The sequence below is a fragment of the Ricinus communis genome, chromosome 1 (assembly GCF_019578655.1).
Source record: "Ricinus communis isolate WT05 ecotype wild-type chromosome 1, ASM1957865v1, whole genome shotgun sequence".
NCBI lineage: Eukaryota > Viridiplantae > Streptophyta > Magnoliopsida > Malpighiales > Euphorbiaceae > Ricinus > Ricinus communis.
The window spans coordinates 6,703,884-6,727,784 of record NC_063256.1 but is presented as its reverse complement, the minus strand read 5'-3'; the positions used below and the strand labels follow the sequence as shown (position 1 = coordinate 6,727,784).

At 35.5% G+C, this 23,901-nt stretch overlaps 5 protein-coding genes across 6 annotated transcripts; 1 reads left to right on the top strand and 4 right to left on the bottom strand.

Annotated features, from left to right (window-relative positions):
- Window positions 1–1,781: 1,781 nt before the first annotated feature.
- Window positions 1,782–2,393, bottom strand: LOC8266772. Its single transcript, XM_002533021.4, has one exon. The coding sequence runs from the start codon at window positions 2,341–2,343 to the stop codon at window positions 1,912–1,914; it is 432 nt and encodes a 143-aa protein (XP_002533067.1). The 5' UTR covers window positions 2,344–2,393; the 3' UTR covers window positions 1,782–1,911.
- A 1,281-nt stretch (window positions 2,394–3,674) lies between these two features.
- On the bottom strand, window positions 3,675–5,530 carry LOC8266773 (histidine-rich glycoprotein). 2 transcript variants are annotated; one of them, XM_002533022.3, is made up of 2 exons: window positions 5,251–5,530; window positions 3,675–4,617 (listed from the first exon to the last, which is right to left on the bottom strand). In XM_002533022.3, the coding sequence occupies exon 2, from the start codon at window positions 4,615–4,617 to the stop codon at window positions 3,946–3,948; it is 672 nt and encodes a 223-aa protein (XP_002533068.2). In that variant the 5' UTR covers window positions 5,251–5,530; the 3' UTR covers window positions 3,675–3,945. The 2 variants fall into 2 exon arrangements, with proteins under 2 accessions (XP_002533068.2, XP_015583229.1); XM_015727743.2 differs by having other exon boundaries at window positions 3,675–4,611.
- Window positions 5,531–5,667: 137 nt separating this feature from the next.
- Window positions 5,668–6,975, bottom strand: LOC107262363 (histidine-rich glycoprotein-like). The gene has a single exon (XM_015727742.3). It carries the CDS (start codon window positions 6,941–6,943, stop codon window positions 5,945–5,947), a length of 999 nt encoding a protein of 332 aa, XP_015583228.1. The 5' UTR covers window positions 6,944–6,975; the 3' UTR covers window positions 5,668–5,944.
- A 1,436-nt stretch (window positions 6,976–8,411) lies between these two features.
- On the bottom strand, window positions 8,412–10,999 carry LOC8266775 (protein WHAT'S THIS FACTOR 1 homolog, chloroplastic). The gene has a single exon (XM_015727747.3). It carries the CDS (start codon window positions 10,113–10,115, stop codon window positions 8,823–8,825), a length of 1,293 nt encoding a protein of 430 aa, XP_015583233.3. The 5' UTR covers window positions 10,116–10,999; the 3' UTR covers window positions 8,412–8,822.
- Window positions 11,000–12,702: 1,703 nt separating this feature from the next.
- On the top strand, window positions 12,703–23,802 carry LOC8266776. The gene is made up of 23 exons (XM_015727746.3): window positions 12,703–13,139; window positions 13,241–13,317; window positions 13,418–13,501; window positions 13,594–13,707; window positions 13,893–13,976; window positions 14,079–14,150; window positions 14,622–14,689; window positions 15,247–15,334; window positions 15,447–15,520; window positions 15,612–15,966; window positions 16,152–16,198; window positions 16,299–16,380; window positions 16,823–16,867; window positions 17,269–17,361; window positions 19,073–19,171; window positions 19,475–19,540; window positions 19,738–19,900; window positions 20,011–20,804; window positions 21,073–21,246; window positions 21,355–21,471; window positions 22,298–22,477; window positions 22,576–22,622; window positions 23,217–23,802. Exons 1-23 carry the CDS (start codon window positions 12,899–12,901, stop codon window positions 23,557–23,559), a joined length of 3,507 nt encoding a protein of 1,168 aa, XP_015583232.1. The 5' UTR covers window positions 12,703–12,898; the 3' UTR covers window positions 23,560–23,802.
- The last annotated feature ends 99 nt before the right edge of the window (window positions 23,803–23,901 follow it).

The following is a 23,901-nucleotide window of genomic DNA, read 5'->3' as shown; positions in this document are numbered from 1 at the left end:
CTATTTGAAAAAGTGAGAAATAACAAAAATAAAACATCACATTCTTTTTAATTTTATTTTTCTTTTAATTTTCTTTTCTGTCTTTCCTTAAGCTAAATAAATAGCCTTTCAAGTTCAAAAGTTCAAAAGAAGCCTCTTTTAGCATGGAATGGAATCGCATTACATCCCCCTTTTTTCTCTTCTTGGACCTTGATAGATACTTCAGGTTTTGTTAAATATATGATGTTCTTCCTGATGTGCCTCTATTATTTCTTTCTCTGTTATTTTTCCCTTTAACAAAAAGGAAAAAAGAGATTTTCTTTCAGGTAGTGATGGAGGAAGCTCCTTATATATGTTGGACCAATGTCACCCGAATCAATTAAGTCAACCTTTGGAGCATCCAAGTGTAGGATAGAAGTTGTTTTAGAGAAAAACCTGACAGAATTTTGTTGTTTATTTTCTACTCTGTCAGCTTATTCTTCTTACATGCTTGCTGGCTATATCAAAGAGTCAGTCTTAGTGATAGCGGATTTGATCTTCATTCTATCATTACCGGTCTTGTGGTTAATTATTAATTAGAAGATAAATCATGAATGCATGCATAAACTTGTCTAAGGAAGTGGATTAGATCTCGAAACTTTGCCCATATATCATCTGACCTTTGGTTTCATCCAAAGAAAAATTTAATAAAGAGAGAAATTGAGGACGACTAGATAATGTTCAGTAACGCAAGCAAGAGCAGGACAAATATTTGGGAAGGCAAAAGATAGCAAGGAGGATAAAAAGAAGAATGAAAGGGCAGCAATGGAAAGATATGCAAGTGTATGGGGTGGATTCTGCACTTGTACAGAGCCAAAACAGGTCATCAGATATGCCAGGAGTTGTGTGGTTTATTCAGTCTCATTTACTACTTTTTAATGTAGCCAAAGAAAGTACTTTTGAACTGGATAACAAATCTCCTGACAGAATAAAGGGTTAAAAGAAATTGCAAAATGAAAGCTCCCACTCAAACACTTGCTCAACAATGTAAATGTCTATTAACACATAACAGGATGCTCGAGTTGAAGATATATATAAAAGCTATAAAGAAGTTTGTAATGTAAAGGGTAAAAAAACTGACAAGCTTAACTCAAAAAGTTATACTAATAATAAGACAAGATTTGGTTTAATTTGTTTAGACTCGTTCACACTCTTCCATTCTATTTTTATCATACAGTTTGGATTTTCTTTGCATTGGACACTTATATTGCAAGGTGAAAAATATATACCACATCACACTCGTTGATCTCTTCGAACCTTTCCCATGATGGAATCGAATGCAAACAGAATGACTTTGTGCGTACTAGTAAAACCAATTTGGCAATTATTCTTTCTCAGAAAATGAAAGATAGAGACTTCGAATAAAACTTTTGTGAATCAGTTACCATTATTATTATTAGTTTGGTTCCGATTATCTGACATCTGTGATCTTCTTGTCGGGTTTCTGACCTTCCTGAAAGACACTAATTTTATCAAAATAATGGGAATGATATTGGAGTTGTATTCATGAGCCATGCAAGTACGATCATTTTCCTGTTAGCTGAAATAGGATGCAGAAGAAATGGCCTAAAACACATGAATTTCTGCGAAGTTTATTTCAAATATCATATTGCATATGTATATAGTTGGATGGCAGATTCAAATTCTAGTTAGTAGTTAGTATGCCATTGCAGAAACTAAGAGGGAGAGAGAGATACACTTTATTTTTAACAGAAAAGTTACTAGAGGTACAAAGGAGAAGTAATTAAGAGACTAGCAATAAATGAACTTAAAAGGTTTGCATAAAGCTAATTTACTATCAGAATAATACCAACACCAACACCGCCACCAATACTGGCAGAATTTGAACAAAGTTACAGCAGAAGGAAGCAGAGAACAAGTTAGTCGATAAAATCAAGGTCTCACACGTCCACTACATGTATAAGTAACGTTGCAGGCATCAGCAATAACGACAGTATACTGATGCAACGGCCTTGCAAGAAATGGTGGCAAGCGAACCAGCAACTCACAGATGCATTCGTCATCAAGATCATTCAGCCATCGGCAGCAGTCATCTACAGGGGTGTCATGGTCGTGGTCTTTGCCCTCGCTTCTACGCCTGTGTCTATGACCATGCCTGTGATCATCAGGAAACACAAGGTTGGATGATGGGGTTTCAGGTCCTGAAGACCACAGAGGCAGCCTTCCACAAGCGTAGTTGGCTAGGGTAAGTTGAGAGACGCATAAGGGGCGGTTTGATGGCTGCTGTGGTATGCCAATAACTTGAGGCATAAACATTAAGAATGCTGTCAAAAGTGTTATTGCAAGAACCTTGATTCTTTCCATTTTCTGAGAGCTAATTCAGCTACAGCAGGTGTTTTTGGCATCTGACGCTTGTTAGTCCGTGTTTATTTATATAGTTACTAGCAATGTAGTCATAATGTTCTTGTTCCCAAGTTAGGTTTTTCATGCTTTAGGAGATAAACAAACAAAATAAGGGTGATCACAAGAGTGAGTTTGGTTATTTTAGTTGACAATATTGAATTGTTAACGACTGCACATTCATTTTCTGTGATCAAATAGTTAGGTGGCTTGCTATGCGCGACGATCTAATTAATGGTTGTTGCTAGTGCTACCACACCAGCCTTGCTCCTACTGAATACTGATGGAATACATTTTTATTCTTCTCTAATGAAATACAATTTCTGCAGACCAGTGAAGTCTATATCTCTCTATATATATTTACAAGTATCCCTTTCAATCCTGGCTGGACAGTGGACATGAACAATCCCCTTTGTTGAGATTCTTTGAGAGCATCTCAATTGTTTGAGATTCCCTTGCTTCATGCCCTTGTCCTGATTAGTTCAATTAAGCCTCCCCGACATTTGAGTCGAGTGAACCTTGTTAAAGATCTTAAAAAGGATTCTTGGAGTTTCATTTATAAGTTTGAGCTTTTAGGCTGATACATTAGCAAAACCTCTGCGATTAGAAAGGTTTAGAGTTCAAATTGGTTAAGGAAACTTCAATTCTAGTAGGCTCGAGGAGGGTTGTTCAACAAAGGTTATTAGAAATTATTTAAGACCCGGAATTCTAATTTGTAGATGCCTGGTTTAAATTCCAATGGAGTGGGATGCATATATAGAGATGACTGTCTCATTGTGGGACCTTAAGGCCTAATGCACCTCCTATCTACGAAGTTCAATGTCCCAGCATTCAGAATATGTGGACAATGTCCTCCTAAGCCTCTGACTGAGCTGTGAACTTATATATGTAATAGTCGTGTATGAAGTTCAACATCAAGATGAACTTACTGCTGATTTGCTGGGAACATCACCAGTTTCTTCTAAGCTCTTTAATTTTTCCTTGTAGATACTAAAGTTCTGATCAAGTTAATCTGAGAGCCAAGACAATAACCAATTTTCAGCTTTCCTGTCTTGGCTGTTGTACCCTTGCAGCTTTAACTCTTCAACAAATCAATCATACAGCTTCCAGCTAGTGCAGCAAGTCAAGAGGTGTAGTCTTGAATGATCATTAGCCAGGGCAGAGGAGTTTATTTTATTTAGTTTGCCAGCATATACAGGGGTCTGAAATTTCATTAATCAGGAGTAAAATACTATTCCTGAGAAGAGTTTCCTGTTCTCATACAAAAATCACGCAAAAGATTGAATCTTCCAAGATACTGCTTAAACTAACTTTCAGCTTTTATTTCACATATCAAAATAATTAGTAACATACCTATGACTTTGGCTTGGACAATTGAAGTAGATAAATATTACAACATTTTAAGAACCTGATGCCCAAGCTAGTGAACACAAGCTGAACCAAAGCATTTTAGTTTATCCGGGCAATACTTGTTTCAGATTCAAATTAATAGAACTCAGATAACTAATAATTTAGACATAATCGACCAAGAGAGACACCACCAAGTTATATTCTGTTATGGACTTATTAAAAAAATCGTCCTTCACATTTAAAACTTACACTGCACGACTCATCAACATAGATATTATATGTATGGGCAAGCCTGGAAAAGGCGGGCGGCAAATGAACCAGCAGCAGACAGGCACACTCGTCATCTATGTCATTCAGCAAGTCGCAACATTCCTTTTGCAAATATGATTCATGTCCACCACCCCTATGCCTATGCCTGAATTCATGCTCATTTTCATGCCTCTGTATTTGAAGATATTGCTGTTCATGTACATTCCCCTGATATTTACCATGGGCATGACTATGATTTCTTCGATGTTCATGCCCTGGAGAATTACGATGACCATGTTCGTGTTCATGTCCATGTCTTTGACTGTCAGCATGCCCATGCCCATGCCCATGTCCATGCCCTGGAGCATTATCATGACCATGCCCATGCCCTGGAGCTTTGCCATGTCCGTGCCCATGCCCATGTCTTGGACTGTGACCGTGGCCATGGCCGTGGCTGTGACCATGGTAATGACTAAGCTCTTCAGGGCCAGGAGCTGGTGGCAAGGGTGGAGCAGGAGGAGATGACGGCAAGGGTGGTTTAGGATTAGGCATTGGGATGTATGGCAGCCTCGTACATGCATAGTTCGCTCGAGCAAACTGGGTGGTGCAAAGTGGGCGGTGAAATGGCTGAGCCTGCATCTTGAGCACAAGTAGTAAGAAAGAAAAAATCATTAACATATGAGTCTTGAACATCTCCATTTTCATCTTCTGCAAATACGTGTGAAATTATTATTGATATAAGAAATGTGGTTCGAGGAATATCACACCAGTCCTTCCTTTTATATATGTGCCTCCTCATGAATTTCTTGTTTAACTAGTTAGATTTTCCTTTGCGGGGGCATTAAAGAAAGCAAATAAAAGAATAACCAAGAGGGTGAAGCTGTTGTGTTAGTTGATATCATGAAGGAGTAGAGCCTCCGAAGTTTACTGTCTCATTCTTTTCGTGTGATAAAGTAGTTAGTTAACATATACCATTTCCAATTCTAAGGGAACACAAGCATCATTCACGACTAATTAGGGTCAAATTAATAAAGAAATGAGGCAACGCCAAGATTTAAGGATTTCATCCAACTTAATGATGAAAGAACTTCTTACAGTGACATATTGATCCATCATTAACGGTCAAAAACAATGAATTATAATGTGACTCTGTGTCCAAGGCCATAATATTTCGTTTTTCCCCTCAATTCGTAGAAAGGCATGATGCAATGAGTAAAGTAACACTAAAAACTGCAGTAAATGAATAAGAACTTGCAACTTCTTTATGCTTACTCATTTAGCTCACAGATTCCATGCATCTGGTGCAGTGGTGCTGTTACTTCTGTGCTTCAGCCTAAATCGAAAATTAAATCTTACAAATGGGAGTAGTGCAGCATCAACCACAAAAAGATTTCACATTTTAAGTAAATAGATTTCATTTGGTTCGGACTAGAGCATGAGAAAACTTGCTTCTCAAGGAAAAAAAGGCGACAAAGCTTGAAGGACATAGCCACAACTTACACTTACAGCTACATTTTCTAAACCATTAACAATAAATTGTACTGAACCAAGAGGATCGAAATAAGTTGCCATGAAAAATTTTCAAGAAAACAAGCCAAGGGATAGATAAAACTTGGTCTTTACCTCAAATCAATAGCATCTGACAGGGTCAACAGAAAAAGAGAACATGGACAAGGGGCAAAAAGTCAATGAGTTTATAATATTTAAGCTTTTATTTTCACATATCAAAATAAGTAGTAACATGCCAATGACTTTGGCTTGAACAATCAAAGTACATAAATATATAAAATAGCTTAATTAAGAACGTGATGCCCCCAGCTAGTGAACACTAGTTGAACCAAAGCTATCAGAAATATAAGATAGTACCTTTATACACCAGAGCATTATAGTTTACCCGTGCACTACTTGCTTCAGATTCACATTAACAGAGTTTAGACATTATCGACCACCATAAGTCATAATTCTCTTATGGTCTTAATAGTCGTCCTTCACAATTATAAGTTACGCTGCAGGACTCATCAACGTAGAGAGTATACCTATGGGCAAGCCTGGAGAGGGATGGTGGCAAACGAACCAGCAGGCCGCAAACACACTCATCATCTAACTGATTCAGCCACTTGCAACAATCTTGTTGCACAGATGATTCATATCCACCACCCCTGTGTCCATGCCTATGCCTATGCCTATGCCTGGATTCATGCTCATGTTCATGCCTCTCTACTTCATTATATCCTTCATGACCATTCTCCAGATCTCTACCATGGCCATGACTATGATTGCTTCCATGCCTATACCTTGGAGTATAAACATGGCCATGTTCATGCCTTTGAGCATTACCATGACCATGTTCATGTGCTTTGTGGTCGTGAGCATTATCATTACTGTGTCCATGCCTTGGAGCGTTAATATGACCATGTTTATATCCCATATTGTGACCATGACCGTTATTATTACCATGTCCATGTCCTAGATTGTGGCCATGACCATTATCATTACCATCTCCATGCCTTGGAGCATTACCATGATTATGTCCATGTTCTAGACTATGACCATGACCGTGATTGTCACCATGAGCATGTCCATGCCCTGGAGCTTTACCATTACTGTTAAAATGACCATGACCATGTCCTAGAGCATTACCGTTACCATGACCATGTCCATATCCATGTCCTGGATGATGAACACGGTGATGTCTATGTTCTTCGGGAGCAGGAGCTGGCGGCAAGGGTGGAGCAGGAGGAGATGGCGGCAAGGGTGGAGCAGGAGATGGCGGCAAAGGTGGAGCAGGAGGTGGTGGTGGAGGTGGCAATGGGAAGTATGGTAACCTTGCACATGCAAAGTTTGCTAGAGCAAACTGGGAGGCACAAAATGAGTGGTGAAATGGCTGAGCCCCCATCATGGGCAGAAATACTAAGAAGACAGCAAAAATCATTAACATATGAGTCTTGACCATCTCCATTTGCATGGTTAAAGGAATGGCTCATGGAATCTCACAACAGTTCTTCCTTTTATACGTGCCTACTCACGAATTTCTTGTTTCCACTAGTTAGACTTCCCTCCGGGGCAATTGAAAAGGAAAGAAAGGAATAACCAAGAGGGTGAGGCCGCTTTGTTAGTTGGCATAATGGATGAGTAGCCTCCGAAGTTTACTGCCTCTTTCATTTTGTGTGATAAGGAGTTAGGTACCATACCAATTCTAATGGAAAGTACAATCCATATTCCTACAACAATAACTCACGACTAATTGGGATTGAAATGAAATGAAATGAGGCAACACCAATATTTCAGAATTTCGTCCATCATAATGATGACAAAAAAGGTTCTTACAGTGACCTATTGATCTTCCATTAACGGCTAAGACCAATGAAAAATGCCCTATCTCCATCAAAAAAGAAAACAAGGTGACCATAATTCTAATGTGAAAGCCATATATTTCTTCCATCAGTTAGTAGAAAGGCATAAATCAGTGAGTAAATTAACATTAATAACAACTAATACATGAATAAGAACCGGCACCTTCTTTATGCATGCTAGCTCATGTAGCTCACAGATATCATGCACCTAAGTGTTTTACATATCTTTTGACCAAGTGCTTCAACCGAAACTCAGAGCAAATGTTACAACGGGACTGGTGCAGCATCAGCCACAAGAAAATTAATAAGTTGGTCGTAGCATATCTTCAGATTAAGTGACGGATATATAACTCACTTCGTCAGTCTTTAGAGTATGAAAAACCTTGCTTCTCAAGGGAAAAAGATGACAGAACTAGAAGGATATAGCCACAAATCACACTTACAGGCTACATGTTCATACCATCACCAACAAAATTCCATGACAAATATTCAAGGAAAAAGTTCATAGGATAAATAAAATTAATAAATAACAACATCTGAGAAGATCAACAGTCCAAGAGAAACTGAGCAGGGCACGGGGCAACATGTTAATGAATTAAGACAATGAGATAAGTCCAAGTAAGTTTACAAATTCTTAAGCTACTAAGGCAGTATGAGAGTATCAGCAATGTTAGAGATGAATTTATTTGCATCTATACTGCAGCTTCTCAATCTTCCAAGAGCTCTCCTTCCCAGATAATACATCAGAATTGATTTTAGAATTTGAACCAGGATGGTACAAGGCAATCATATAGTGCACAACTGATATAAAATAAAGGACTCAAAAAGTTTCATTCTGACAAACAAGACCAGATTCCTGCAACATACTAAAACTCCTAGATTTTTCTTTACCATCACAGTGATGCTGAAATAGTGCTGTGCAGGATCTAATATTCATCAATTTTGATTAGGGATAGAAACCAAAAACTCACAGCTATTCTGTAAAAGCAATACTTAAATGTACGAAAGCAAAAGGCTTATAAGGTCCAAGGCCTAAAGATTGTGGATACAATTTTAAATATCTATATCAAACAAAGAAAATAATGAATTTGTGTCAATTTATAATCATTTCTTGATTAATCAACAGTTGTACTCACCCCCAACATCCAAGTATTTGCATGAAAATTAAATTCAGGGATGATTTACAAAAATGGAAAACTAAATTCTAATGCACTAGAGGCAAAGATTGATAATAGAATCACTGGCCATCATAGCTAGAACCAATCATCCAACTTACATGTTTAAACATCATGGACTATATGTGGCTCCATAAACCATTAATGTAAGACAAGTTAGAATGCCCTCTTTCATTAAGTCCTAATTTATTTTTTTTCAGAGTCACACTAACTTGGAAATTTACAGCTGTTCCTTGAACATTGGATTCCTTGCTGTTCGATTGGCCACCCTGGTCCCAATCCTTCATTGCCATCAATTTCAGTTGTTCCTTTAACTTCAATCTGAATCCTCACTTGTTTCCAGCATTTCCGATTGTTCCTTTAACTCTCTCCAATCTGATTCCTCACTAATCTCTTGTTCATCCAGGTCCAGTTTCCCAAATGCCATCATTTCCATGTCCTTTGTTACCACTTCCTTTTGCGACCTCAGCTGCTCTGCTCTCTCTAGCCAACCCTCTTCCAACAACTCAACAAACTTATCCTTAATTTCATGCAACGGATCCCTATCAATCAACTCGCCATCCCTATAAGCTTCTCTTAGCATTGCAGTCTTAATACCCCCTTTTAATGACATGTAAAATATCCCTGAATGCCTAGTAAACACACTTGAAAAGGCATTGGAAAACCTATACTCCTCACAGAACTTACCCAGTATCGGAACTGGAATCCTCTTAAAGAGCGAAAGCGATAACAACTCATGGAAAACCCCAACTGTCCTCTTCTCCATTTCTGGTGAAGCTTGATCCAAATGTGACACATCCACATATGGTGAGATATAATCTAGCTCTAACCAATCCCTAACCCACTCCCTCATTTCCTTCTTTAAGAAAAACCCAGGAGGAAGCTTATAACTAAAATTTGGCCTAACTCGAATTCCCATTAGCCTTGACTCCTCTTCAGCTCTTAGCTCAATAACTGATTTAGCAAACTCAGGGTTCCAATCAACCAACTCCAAGAACGATTTTCCCTCACCAGGACATCCAATTAACCTAAAATAATTTGGGTACTTAGGCACCAAGTTAACCATAAAATCATTAGGGAAACCAAACTCTCTCTTAACATGAACCAGCTTATCAGCACTAAGCACTTTATTCTTTGCCATCATAAGCAACTTACACAATTTAGACACAATTAACCCCTCATTTTTAAACTGAATCCTTTTCTCTTCTTCAAGAAATTCCTTTACTCTGTCACTGACACGCAAAAACATGACAGGATCTGTTTTGGGTTTAATTCTATCATAGTAAGTACCGAAAAGCCCAGGGTTCTGATTAACAAAGGTCTTAACTTTGACATGAAGGCGCAACCTTTCCCGCCTTTTTTCAATGTATCGGAGTGGAATAACTTGACCTGGTTCATTTAGTACCTCTTTAACGACGCGTGAACAAAGTTTGTAACGCTTATCTTTCTCTATAGCAAAGTCTAATTTTGGGTCTTTTCGCCATTCAACTTTCAGATTCGAAAAGGGTTGGATTTGGGTGGTGAATTTTGGGTTTACGAGAGAATAATATATGGGTTTTTTAAGGTTATTATGTAAATGTGAAGAAATTATGTGGGTTTTGAAAAGCATACCTGGGATTTAGCCAGTAATTGAGCCAGAGACAGAACCAGAGTTGGGCAAATTTGCCCCTAAACTTGGATGTAACAGGCAATTTAAAATATTTTTAAGAGCCTAAGAAAATATAAATACAGAAAACCGTTATTCCTATTTCTTTTTCCATCTCAACATACTAATTCCCAAAATAAAAACCCTAATTGAATTAGTGGCACTTCTCTTTTCTTCCCCGAATCATAAATACAGTAAATCTTCTTCAGCAATGTCGTTCTCAAATTTATTTTCTACACGTGTTGCAATCTATTATTCCATCAAACTGTTCTGCACTAAAAAGCAAACAACCGCATCAAGAATACAATCATAATTAACGACACTGAGCGTACCAATCGTCTCTCTCTCCCCCACTTTCTTCGAACCTTCTCCTTCTACGCTAATCTTTAAGCAGGGCGATTCCTCGGCCGTATCAACACCGATAATGGCTAATGGCTAAAAGCCCGTGGCAATCATCGATACTTGCTTCCGTACTGGAAACTGATACGATGTTGCAGTATTGGTGTAGCCACTGGAATAAACGTGCCTCAATTGAAATCCTAGCTAATGAATCTTCTGTTATTTACCTTGATTGCAGGAACGGTTTCGTCGAATTAATCACCTCTACAGCAACTCCACCTTGTGCTACTCCTTCGTTAACCAGAGACCAGACTGATTACTCTACTTCGGATCTCAAATCCTTCAAATCACGATTGCAACACGTGAATTTTACCACCATTACAAGCTTAAAAGCTTCAGATATGATCTCTTACTTTTGGGGATTTTTAACGGGTACATGAGGGAGAGAGCTGAGAATAATGGGTGTTTTTAGGGTTTGTTGGACACGTGCCTAAAGATTCCCGCCAGTTGAAATATTTTATTCCTCTCTTACTTTATCACGATTACTTTTTAACATTCATTCGTATTTTTTATAATTAATTAGAAAAAAATCAAATAAATTAGATTAATTTATTTTTTATAATATAATTTAAAAAGATTATTATTAGATATATAAAAATATTAGGTAATTAGATTGTTTTAATTTTAAAAATAGTTATAATGAAATAAAAATAGTAATAAAAATAAAAATTAAGAAAAAAATATCAAAAGTCTTACTCTTTTTATTTCAACTTTCAATATCTTTTTCTTTTATTTCTTATTTTCATTGAGAAAAGATATAAAAACTACTTGAAAATAAATTATATATTAATTTGAATAAATATAATAAAAATATATAAAAGAAATTATATATTACTACTATAAAATTTTATTTTAAATAAAAATACTAAAATAATGTTTTCTTTATATTCGTATGTAGATACATTTAAGATTATTTTTATTTTTTAATTGTAAAGAATTATATTAATTAAACCTTCTGCTTTTTGAAAAAAAAATTTAAAAATGCTCTAAGTATATGTGTTATTAAAAAAGAATATCAATCATTTTTTATAAATATAATATTTAAAAATTTCAAAAGAATTGAGATTACTTTCAATGTTAAACAAATTCTAAATAAATATATTGAATCACTGAGCTTAGAATTTGACGTATTCTTACGGTAATATATGCATTTGATCTAATTTGACAATTTTATGAATTAATCTTGTCATAATTATAAAATATAAATTAAAATTTTATCTACATTTAAATTTAAAGAATGGATTAATACTTTAGAGTTATAAAACATTAATAGAAAATTGAATTAAAATATTAGAAAACAAAACTTTTTTATATAATTAAATTTTATATCTTTATTTATATATTAATCTATAAATAATTAATGTATATGGATAGATCTTAAATAATTAAATATATTTAATTATTTATATTAAGATATTAAAATAAAAAATTTATATATTTATTTATTCATTTTTATTAGAATTTAAAGATGTATGTAAGAATTAGTTTTGAGAAATTTATATATATATTTTCAAATTTTTTATGTATATTTAATTTTTAATGCATAAAAGTTTTATTTTGACACATATATTTATTTTTGATAACATAATATTGAATTTTATATATAATTTTATATTTTTTATTAATTATTAATTAACAAACTATATTTCTAGTTAAATAATTTTTAATTTAAAAATATTTTAATTATTATGTAACTAATAAATAATTTTGAATAGAATAATAATACTAATATTATCATGAAAATAATATGTTAATTATATTTTTATATTTTATTAATCAATAAATTAATAATTAAATAATAATTTTTATTTTACAAATTAATTGATTCTATTAGACTAGCAATTATATTTTTAATTAGAATACTATGTTCAGTAAAAATTAATTTTTGATTATATAATAAAATTTTAATATTTAAAAATTAATTTAATAAACTGATTAATAAAAAATAATTTTTATATTATAACACTAATAAAATTTTTAAAATATTATAAAATAAAAATATATAAAAATAGCTAATTTATTATTATTTTGAAACAATTTAAATTATTTTTTATTATTTTTATAAAATTCATAAATAAATTTTATAAAATTATTTTATAATGAAAATAATAAGGGGAGATTGTGAACAGTAAAATGAAAGAAGACGACGGCAGGACTGCTCGTAAAACACATGCGGTTGACCGATGTGGTGTCCGTTGTCCATATATCCTCGTAGTATAACGTATTGTCGTTTTCAAACTCAAAACAAAAAAGCAAACCACTCCCCACCCTACCTGGCCCTCTCTACTACCCTCCTTTTCCTCCCCTCCTTTTCAACGGCAAACGAAAAAGACTGACGGGGAACGGCGATGCTGCTGCTGAACGCCCTAACCCTAGCAAGAACCATGTTCTCCATCAATCACATCGTTTTCGAAGCCGATGACATTAAATTCGCCACTCTTTGGTGGTTCATTTACGCTGGCATCTCTTGCTTGCTTGTTCTCTTTGCTGGTATCATGTCCGGTCTTACTTTAGGCTTAATGTCTCTTGGACTTGTTGAGCTTGAAATTTTACAAAGAAGTGGCTCCTTTACTGAGAAAAAACAAGCTGGTCCGTACAATCGATCCGAGTCGATTATCCTTCGTTGTCTTTCTGTAAACTCTAAAGTTTAATTTTTTTTTTAAATTCCTATTATTGTTTTCGCATTGCAGCTACTATTTTACCAGTGGTTCAAAAGCAACATCAGCTTCTTGTAACTTTGCTTTTATGTAATGCTTGTGCAATGGAGGTAATCAGTTCAAGTTACGTTTTATTCACGACATGGTTCTTCAATGTGCAATTAAAAGGGAGCTCTCACATTGTTCTTCATTTGTCACGTGTTCTTGCAGGCACTGCCTATATACCTTGATAAAATTTTCCATCCCTTTGTTGCTGTTGTTTTGTCTGTTACTTTTGTTCTTGCTTTTGGGGAGGTACGAGTACCATGTGCTAAAAATTTGTTATGATTTTGTACTTATTTTAACCTTAAGTACGATTAATTTATCCCCCATCTATGTTGGATCAGATCATTCCGCAAGCTATATGTTCAAGATATGGACTCTATGTTGGTGCCAATTTGGTATGGTTAGTGCGAATTTTGATGTTCATCTGCTATCCCATTGCCTATCCAATTGGGAAGGTAATCACTTTCACTAGATTATTCAATGTGACTGGTATTTAGAACCAATTGTAGGGAAATGACGTAGTGTTAGTTGCACTTTTCTAGTGGCTGACTTGAGATATTTACAATTTTTATGCAACGGGGCTGGAGGTAACTCAGTTACCAAGTTTGTTCATCATATTATAAATTGAATGGCATTTCAGGTTTTGGATGCTGCATTGGGGCACGATGATGCTCTGTTTAGACGAGCTCAGCTTAAAGCACTTGTCTCTATCCATGGCCAGGAGGTAATACCTACTTGTGCTCTAATTCAGTAAAAGTACAACCACTTAAACGGACTTGGACCTTCTCAGTTTTATCATCTGTTACTACTGTTCCATCCATTTTAGGCTGGCAAGGGTGGTGAACTCACACATGACGAAACAACAATTATCAGCGGAGCACTAGATCTAACCGAAAAGGTAGCTAGCTATTGATGGGGAATTTCCAAGGCTTTGGATGTTGTGTCTCGTGGCAATCATACAAATTTATCATCTCATAGTTGTTTTGTTTTCTAGATAAAGACTACTATGTCCACACTATATATAGGAAGATATGGTGGCCTCTGATTGATTGACTGAGCCTAAGAAGGGAGCTTTTACTTAGTTGTGTCATGTAAATAATAGTCTACCTCTATTTCATAACATACAGAAACAACATAATCAAATGGAAAACTCTACTCATTCAAGTAATGTCAATATCACTATGACAATGTGTGAGTTTTATATATTTGCTTTATTTTATAATGGTTCATGCTGGTATTTCTTTATGTTTGGCCAGTCTTCTTATGCTTGAAAATCTTGACATATGGGTATTAAGCTTGTGCTCAATATTTTCATTTGGAAAATATGTAAGATCCACATAAATTGATTTTCTGAGGTTTGTTTTTGCAGACTGCCGAAGAGGCTATGACACCTATAGAATCGACCTTTTCTTTAGATGTCAATTCAAAATTGGACTGGTGAGTTTGTGTTGGGTGGTTTTGTTATCAGATTGATTGCACATCTTTGCTACGTTATAAGATTGGCATTATGGTGCTAGAAGTTATAGTTTTAGTTTGGATTCTGCAGCTAATTGCTTTTAGGAATTTATTTCTATTTTTGAGGACAGACTATAATTTAATTTGGATGCTTTAAGTCTAGTCAGGCTGCATTACTTGGCTCATATGCAGTAATTCTAATTCTTGAGCTTAAGAAAGAAGAGGCAATTTGCCAATGGGAGTGGAGGAGGATATATGCAAGCAAGTATATTTTTCAGGAGCTCAAGATCACTGAAGGTGTAAGTTGAGTTTCCTAAAAGAAAAAAGAAAAGAATATGCAGACGCTTTGCTAAGCATAGTGTTACATGCTATGAAATGGCTTCTAAGGATCATCTTCAAACCTAATGACCAGAAGGGAATAACCAGAGCTCTATTCTTTCTTCTTCATCCCTATTGCCAGGAGATGAGTTCATACCTTAGACTTATTTGTCTATACATTCATTTTACTTGACGAGCTTGATTCTACTGTTTCAATACAGGGAAGCAATCGGGAAAATTCTCGCACGAGGCCACAGTCGTGTCCCTGTCTATTCTGGATGTCCAAAGAACATCATTGGGCTTCTTCTGGTGGGTGTAAAAAAAAAAATCACTAGTTTATGTTGAATATGTATCCATGTGTCAGCTGCCAGCTTATTTAGAAGTTGGTTACTTCCTTTCATATTCTTATTTTGATTTTTAGGTGAAGAGTCTGCTGACAGTACGAGCAGAAACTGAGACTCCAGTCAGTGCAGTTTCTATCCGCAGGATTCCTAGGTGTGTGCACTTGAGTCCTTTTTTTTTTCTTCTTGTTAGTTTTATTGTTCTTTATGCTAAGGTACCATTTCTCATTTTTCTAATACCCCAGGGTTCCATCAAATATGCCATTATATGATATCCTTAATGAGTTTCAGAAGGGAAGCAGTCACATGGCAGCTGTTGTGAAGGTTCATGCAAAGAGCAAGAATGCACAACCTACCAGTGATGGAGAGAAATTCAATGAAATCAAATTTGCCAATGGGGATTCTCAGTTAAATGCACCGTTGCTGACCAAGCATGATGGTAAATCAGAGCATCTGCTAATTGATGTTGAGAAAGCTGCAAGACCTATGACAATCAAGCAACAGAAAACACATGACATACCTCGTCTGTCAGAGGATGTTGAGGATGGGGAAGTCATTGGTATTATCACACTTGAGGATGTTTTTGAAGAACTATTACAAGTAAGCCTATTTCCAACACTTATCTTGATTTACCTGACCTTTTTCTCAGCTGCTACTCAAGAACATATGCTACCTGTAGTTTGATTTCTAACTTAATTATTCAATAATTCGTGTTAACTTGTTAATGTAAGTACCATACTGATATGAATTGTTTCTTTGTTCAATTATCATTTCTCCCTATGCAGGAGGAGATTGTGGATGAGACAGATGTATATGTTGATGTACATAAAAGGTACTCTGAGATTTTTGTTTCCAATGCTTATATTTTTCACTTTCTTTATTTGGCTATTATCTGGCTATATCATTAATGTGGAATGTGCCAACTTTTTCAGAATACGAGTAGTTGCTGCAGCAGCTGCTTCTTATGTGGCTCGAGCCCCATCCAATCGGAGGCTGCCTGGCCCAAAACCTGCAGTAAGTAAATACTAACTTCTATTGTAATGTTAACAGCTACTTAACTCTAGAATAAAACTAGAACCAGTTTATCTAGTCAATAAATGGGTGTCACACTAAATCAAACATCAATTAGGAACTGGATAAATCTGGCAGATCATAGTAAATACACCTTACAAAGTCCAGAAAAATATGCAAAGTAACTGCAAGTTGAAGATTTGTGTTGCTCTGGTTTTTTGCTTTCAGCTATTTATGCGGCATGAAATATTAAATTCTATATGTTCTCTTTCCAAAATCATAAACCGCTTGCTGGGCAAAAGATCTGGGAAGAGTATTATAGCAAGAAATTTGCTGATTTTCTCTGATAACCATCATCTGGAAAAGCACACACTTTATGCTGATTTCTGTCATTTGATGTTAGCCGTATGCTTGTTTAGCTTACTACATATGTTTTTTTCTTCAGGGAGCTCAAGGCAAGCAGAGCCAGACCACAAAAAAATCTGGAGGATGATTTTGCTATCAAAAAAGTGTTCAACGGAATCCATAAGGACCTCTTACAGGAAAATAAGGAGGTGACTTCGCAGTTCCATTTTAGCAGTTAAATTGTAAATTCCCAAGGTTTATTTCTTTGTCAACCCAAGGCAATGTAAATTACCTCTTGTAATTTTGAAACAGGGTCAAGGGTAGATCACAGTTAAAAGTCAGGTCATAGTTTTTACTTCTGTACATGAAATTTTTGTCCATAATGTACTAGCAGCCACGACATATATGTGAAAAGTTTTATGGATGAGTTTCATCTGTTGCATCATCCAGAAGAGTTTTGTAAGGGCATGCTTAACATGGTTTCTGAAAGACTGAAGCTTACTCGTCTATATTACCTCAGTTACGAAGTCCCCTTCTGTTATGTAGGTCAAAATATGTCGTGAAGTTGGATGTTATCTGTATATAAAGTTGGCTTCAGTTCAGGCAGTGGTAGATACAGAAATTCGTCCGGAGCTGTATGTATTATTCTCTTTATCTGTTCCACACGCAATTGCACATAGAACTAATGGGCTTACACCATTGTGTTAGCACATCTATTTGATCCCACTAGTAAAATTATTAGAAAGGAATCTTATCTGTAAATTACTTTAAGAAAATGTCAATGTTCTCCTGATTAAAACTGTACATTCAACTGTGTTGAAATTAAACTCTCTTAACAATTACGATTAATAAAAGTTTTCAATTAATTCAAGTTAGATTAAAACTTTTTCTTTTTATCTTTTCCAGAATGAAGACACTTTCTTTGGCACACACCTTATAATTAAGATCAGTGGAAGCGACCCAAGAATGATTTGGTATTCTCATTTTGATCTACTTGGCTTTCTTATTTATAAAAATTGTGAGAATTTAGAGTGACCTTGAATTTGCCGCTTAACTTGCAACGTTGTAGTCATCGGTTCGACTCGGATAGATAGCTGGCTTTCTAATTTTTATGATGTGAAATGTTGGGTGAGAATGTATGAGGGATTTAAAGGATGAAAATGGGTCGGGCAATAATAATAATATATATATGTTTGAATCATAAATCCTAAGATTTTGAGTAACTAGTGGCTAACCCGTGATCTAAAATATTTCTAAAGCGGGCCTATGTCAATTCAAAGATGAAATACAGAATTACTAATTTTCAAAAGTTTTTTTCTTTAAGGGTATGCATATGGGTATTTGTAGGAGAAATTGGTGAATGCCTGTCGTATACCAGTGGCCCGATTTAATAATGAAAAAAGGGAGTTTTGTGGGTTGTTTTAGCTTTAGATTTATACTATATATATTCATTAGGTGGAAATTAAGAGGTTGTTGATCTCTTTTCTCAACGGGGTGTCATATCAATTCCATCAAGTTTATCTATATGTTCATGGGCCGAGCTTGGGCAGGCTCGAGTCGGGCCTGACTTAATTTTGGAAAGTCTGAGCCCGTCCAAGCTCAAAGATTTTTTAATATCTTTAAGTCTAAGTCCAAATCTGAAATTTTTTAAAAAGTTTGGCTCGATCCGACCCGGTCCCGACAATTATTAAACCTGTTCTAAATTGCAGTTACATTTAAATTTAAAGTTTTGTTTTATTTGATATATTATTAATAACAATCAAATTATAAATAGAATTAATAAGTAGCTATATATGATTTTTCTTTTTTTCCAACTAAACTAGATATCGGACTGGACCGGACTGTACACAACAATTATTGTCCAAACTCGGCCGGAAAACGGGTACCCAGGCCTATGAACTGATCTAGCCTGAATCAACAAAAATGTATAATAAAGTAATAATAATAATAATAATAAATAAATAAATAAATAGATACTTATAATTAAATAATAAATATGATTCAATATTTGATCCAGTGGCCTCCAATAGTATTTTTCTTTTTGGCAAAGCCCTCCAATAGTTTTTAAGGGCGGTGAGGAAATGGGACATGCATGGAAAGAGAAATTGAAAGAAGTTTCCTAGAAACCAACAACCACTCCTCCTGAAACACAGCAATACTAACATAGAATTGAATTTGATATGAATTCCATTTCCCAAAATATGCGGCCGAGAACTCCGCCAAATGAATTACCAATCCATGCAAACTCCCAAATCCACGTCAACACCCACCACCAACATTTTTACATTTTACTTTGACTAAAATGCCCTCGTTCATTCCCTCACAATTACCCTTCTATCCAGTTCCTTAGCCTGCTCAGCTCTCCTCGTGTGTCGGTCCGCCCCAACTTATTTATACCATTTCTCCGAGAAATCAAAGCCATACCGATTCCCTACGAAGCAACGATAAGGTCAGTCTCTTTTGTAATTCCTTCTGTTAACAGAACTATACAATAACGAGAATAAATAAATAAATAAAAAGGATATGCAGCGCTGCTCTCTTCTCCATCTATTTTTTTGCTTTTCTGTTTATTTACTGATTCGGATTTCCAGTGAGTGAAATCTAAATTAAATTTTCTTTCTTTCTTTTTTTTGTTTGTTTGATTGATTGGCTGGCTGGTTTTTGTTTTCTTGCTACCATCGAATGCACTAGGGTTTTTCAATTGTATTGAATTGTGTTTTTGTTTTAATTATTTTTTTAATTGATCATGCAGATTTTGTTGCTGTTAAATATGGGTTTCAAAACAGTTTATCGAAGCTTAGGGGAACTGTTCCCGCAGGTATTTTTTATTTTATTAATTTAATTAAAGGGATTACTTAGTGTTGTGCATGTTCTTGGCAGGAATTCGATAAAGTTTTGGACCTTTCATTCGATATACTTCTTTTTAAAAAAGAAAAATTAACTAGATGAGTGGAATCAATTAGTTAATTTCACTGAGCTAATATGTCTCTGTGTTCTCGCTCTCGTTGTGCATAGGTTGATTCGCGCATTCTAAAGGCTGTTGCAATTGAGCATCCCAAAGATGCTGATGTGGCCGCTGATGTTGTCATTTCTGAGGTTCTTCCTTTTCTTGCAACAATTGTTGATAGCCCTCCTGTCAATAGCGACCGCAAGCCTAGTGGTTTATCAGCTGGAAGAGGTAAACACTTAAGCTCAAATTATTCCTTTTTATTACATGCATGCATTTTAATGGGTTTTGCTCGACCTTTTATTCTATTGGTTAAATTTTGACTTATGAATGATGTGCAGCTGAACATGAGGAACATATCAATACTTTGAGGAGTGACCAAGTTGATTTGGGGAAAACTGTAGGTGATTCTTTGGAATCAAACTCGATAGACAAAGCATGTACCTGTAAAACTGATCTAGGAAGTTCTGGACATCCTTCTGGTTCAACTCATCAAGAAAAGTCAGAGAATTCAACTGCCCCAGTGTCTGTTGACCTAAATGCTGATACTAATCAATTGGAAGGATGTATTGAAAGTGAGGAACTAATACTGTTGGTGAGACCTCAACATCAAGACAATGTTCAATCTGTTACAAGTCAGACTTCTGAACTCGTATCAAGTGCTTTGCCTTGTGAAGAAATTACTGACAGCATTCAAGTATGTGGTACTATGGAAACTAAGGTGCCAGCTTCATTGGGTAAATGTCAAGATGATAACATTACGGTTGGAGGCAAGCAATATTTTCAAGTCATATCAACTAGTTTGACACAGGAGAATGGTGATTTTACTGGCGATCAGGGAGAGTGGAAAGGTTCTGATGGCCCTTTGCCAGATGATTTTGATACAAGTGGGAAAATCTCTCAAGTAGTGTCATGTGTAGATGGAGGGAAAAGCCCTCGAGTTGAGCCATGTGTAGATGGCACTGATTTGGAAGTGGACAATTCTTTGGTTGAAAGAACACCCAATGCTGCTGAAGTTGATTTTCAATCAGAATTATCTGGCACTCCCACTAATAGTTGTAAGAATTTGAAGTTCAATCAAGACATTAAGATTGATTTTCTCGAAGATATTGTTGAAGCTGCTAGACACAACAAGGTATTTTCTCAAATACTTAGCACTACTAGGGAAAGTTCATGTGATGCATTGTGCTAATCTGGTAGTTTAATGCACGACTTGATTGGTAGTTCCATCAATACATTAATCTATATGTTCTCATGTCTATAAGTTAATTGGTGAAATGTACTGAAACTATGCATATGTGATTCATACAGCTTCCCTTCATTCATACAATATGAGGTATGATGTTGATTATATATTCCTAACTAATGACAGATCTGCATTCCTTTGTTGGCTGATGATGCAGAGAACTTTGTTTTTATCAATGGAGTCAATAATGAATATGATGAGAAAAGTTGAACTTCAAGAGAAAGCTGCAGAAGATGCCAAAGAGGAAGCCTCTAGTGCAGGTTTAGACATTCTAACGAAGGCGAACGAACTTAAACAGATGCTGGAACATGCAAAGGATGCAAATGACATGGTAGTTCTATTGTATTTAATAATTGGGTCGGATATAATTACATATTGGTTTGCTATATGGCTCTTTGAGAGGACCATGCAATTCAACCCTTTTTAATTGCTTATACAGCATGCAGGGGAAGTTTATGGTGAGAGGGCAATTCTAGCCACTGAAGTGAGGGAGTTGCAGGCTCGGCTTCTCAGCTTGTCTGATGAAAGAGACAAAGCTCTTGCAATTATTGATGAGGTATTCAATATAACCGTTTCTTATTTTCACAGCGTATATGTAAAAAATGATTCCCTCCCCAACCCCAGCCCTGCCCCCATAATTATTTCTAGCTTCAAGCTGTTACAGTTGTCTGTTAGTCATTTCCAAACACATTTTTTCTTTTGAATCAACCCAAGTCCTTTTCAGGTAGATGTGGTATAGTGAGATAATTTTAATAATTCTTTAAGAAATTAACTCTTGCATTTATTGTAAATATTTATTATATTATAATATGTAATTATATTAAATTATATTAGTATTAAAGTATTCAATTATATAATTATGATTATGATTTATTATTTTTTAATAATTATTTAATTTAATATAATTTTTATATACCCAACTTAAACCTTTAGCCACAATCTAGTTGTTGGACTATGTGGATCAGTATTCCTTAGGATGACCTTTAACCAAGGATTTGAAGTTGCTAACTTCTTTTCTATTATTCCACCTTACATCATCCTAGTTCTATCCTCTGTCTTCCCTTCTTCTGCGCACACGTCATCAACTTGCAAACAATTCTATATATTTGATACACCATTTTGCTTTGCAATCTTATGCTTGATGAGGTGCATTTGGTTCATTTCTCGCAGTACACCATTTGAGATGGTAGAATCGTTAAATGGTCAATTACTTGGGAGTATATCTCTGAAAATCTGATCACTGTAGCGCAATAAGTCATGTGTTTAGATTTGAACATTGGCTGGAATAAACGAAATGTAGAAGGCTGCATGGTTGTACTAAGATTATTATGTATGTGAGCAAACATGTTGCTTATTTTTTAAGTAAATGAATCTTTTCATAGATGCATCAATCCCTTGAAGAACGACTAGCTGCAGCAGAGGAGCTGAAGAAAGCAGCTGAGAAGCAGAAGCTGGAACAGGAAGAAGCTGCACGGAATGCTCTTGCTGAACAAGAAGCCATCATGGGTCAGGTGGTGCAGGAGTCCAAGATCATACAGCAGGAGGCAGATGAGAATTCTAAGGTTGCCGCTAGTTGCTTTAGTGTAATCTCTAGTGATGTGAGGTGTCAACCAAGTTAGAACAATTATTTTCTAACTAATATAATTTTGCTTTACTGCAGCTACGGGAGTTTCTTATGGACCGTGGTCGTGTTGTTGACACATTACAGTAAGTCTTTCTTTAACTATTCAAATAATCTGTGTTTTTGCATTACATAGTTATTCTAACATTTATACGGACAGATTTTTCACATTATTTTGGTTGCACTGGATGTCACTACTATTTTTCTTAATTTGTACCCTAGAGATCCATCAATGATACTAGTTGCCTGTAAATAATTTTTAAAATTTTGGCAGATTGCATCAGTTGCTCATGTAATTTACTATTCCTATTTGAACTAGAGGCAATGTAATTTTTCAGGTCATTGACTTACTTCATCAATGGTCATTAAAGGTTTTACATATTAATAGCACAGCACCTAATAAAACATGTAAATAGTAATATAAGCAGTTCTAAACTCTTGGGGCTAACAAATATTCTTCCTCTGTCTGTTATTTGCTTTGTATTTTTTAAAGTTTTCGTCTCCATTATGCGCTCTAACTTGCAGTTCTTGTGGTACCAAACAAAATGCTACTACCATTATGAACTTTTGCCGAAGACTATTAGCAATTTTTTTTCATGCTGTCTGTATAATACAAACATGGGTTGATGGAACTTTTGTACAGATGGTTGGAATGATATTTGTTGTTCACGTTCTTGCAGAGGAGAAATTTCTGTGATCTGTCAGGATGTAAGATTGCTGAAAGAGAGATTTGATGAGCGCATTCCATTGAGCAAGTCTATTTCCTCGAGCCAAACCAGTTGCATCTTAGCCTCTTCAGGCTCATCCATTAGAAGCATCGCAACTGATCTGGTTCCTGAACCAAGGGAGACATCTAAGAGCCTTAAAGATAGAAGCCTAACACCCTCTTCTATCGATGGCCGCTCACCGACGAGCCCGACAACCTCCTCTTTTATTGATGGCCGGTCACCGAAGAGCGGACTAAAGGAAGAGAGGACGAATGGTGAAGTGGCGTCGGATGATGATTGGGAGATCTTTGAATGACTCAGAAATCTAAAGCTAAGCTACGTAAATGGGTAGAAGTAACTCTTTAATAGGATTCCATACAGGTGACACTGGAATATTAATTTTAATTTTAATTTTAGCTTAGGTTAAAGCTTTTTCGCTGTCGATTGAGTTTTGCAGCTCAGACGTGGATAGTAGCTACTCTATTTTTGGATTTTTTATATTGTAAATGGCTTATTAAATAAAAGTATGGAATCAATATATTTAGTTACTTGAATCAAATTACCTCTTGCCTTTCCTATCACCATTTTATTTTTTCAGACAAAAGAATATGGCTGCAAATCAGGCTAAATTAAAAGAATCAACATTTTTATAATTCTT

Bases quoted from the DNA above. Each gene is read 5' to 3' on its own strand.
- LOC8266772 (XM_002533021.4), bottom strand. From the start codon at position 2,343: ATGGAAAGAATCAAGGTTCTTGCAATAACACTTTTGACAGCATTCTTA.
- LOC8266773 (XM_002533022.3), bottom strand. From the start codon at position 4,617: ATGCAGGCTCAGCCATTTCACCGCCCACTTTGCACCACCCAGTTTGCT.
- LOC107262363 (XM_015727742.3), bottom strand. From the start codon at position 6,943: ATGCAAATGGAGATGGTCAAGACTCATATGTTAATGATTTTTGCTGTC.
- LOC8266775 (XM_015727747.3), bottom strand. From the start codon at position 10,115: ATGCTTTTCAAAACCCACATAATTTCTTCACATTTACATAATAACCTT.
- LOC8266776 (XM_015727746.3), top strand. From the start codon at position 12,899: ATGCTGCTGCTGAACGCCCTAACCCTAGCAAGAACCATGTTCTCCATC. The intron at 13,318-13,417 runs GTAATCAGTTCA...GTGTTCTTGCAG, and splicing joins GTAATGCTTGTGCAATGGAG to GCACTGCCTATATACCTTGA. The intron at 22,623-23,216 runs GTAAGTCTTTCT...ACGTTCTTGCAG, and splicing joins CGTGTTGTTGACACATTACA to AGGAGAAATTTCTGTGATCT.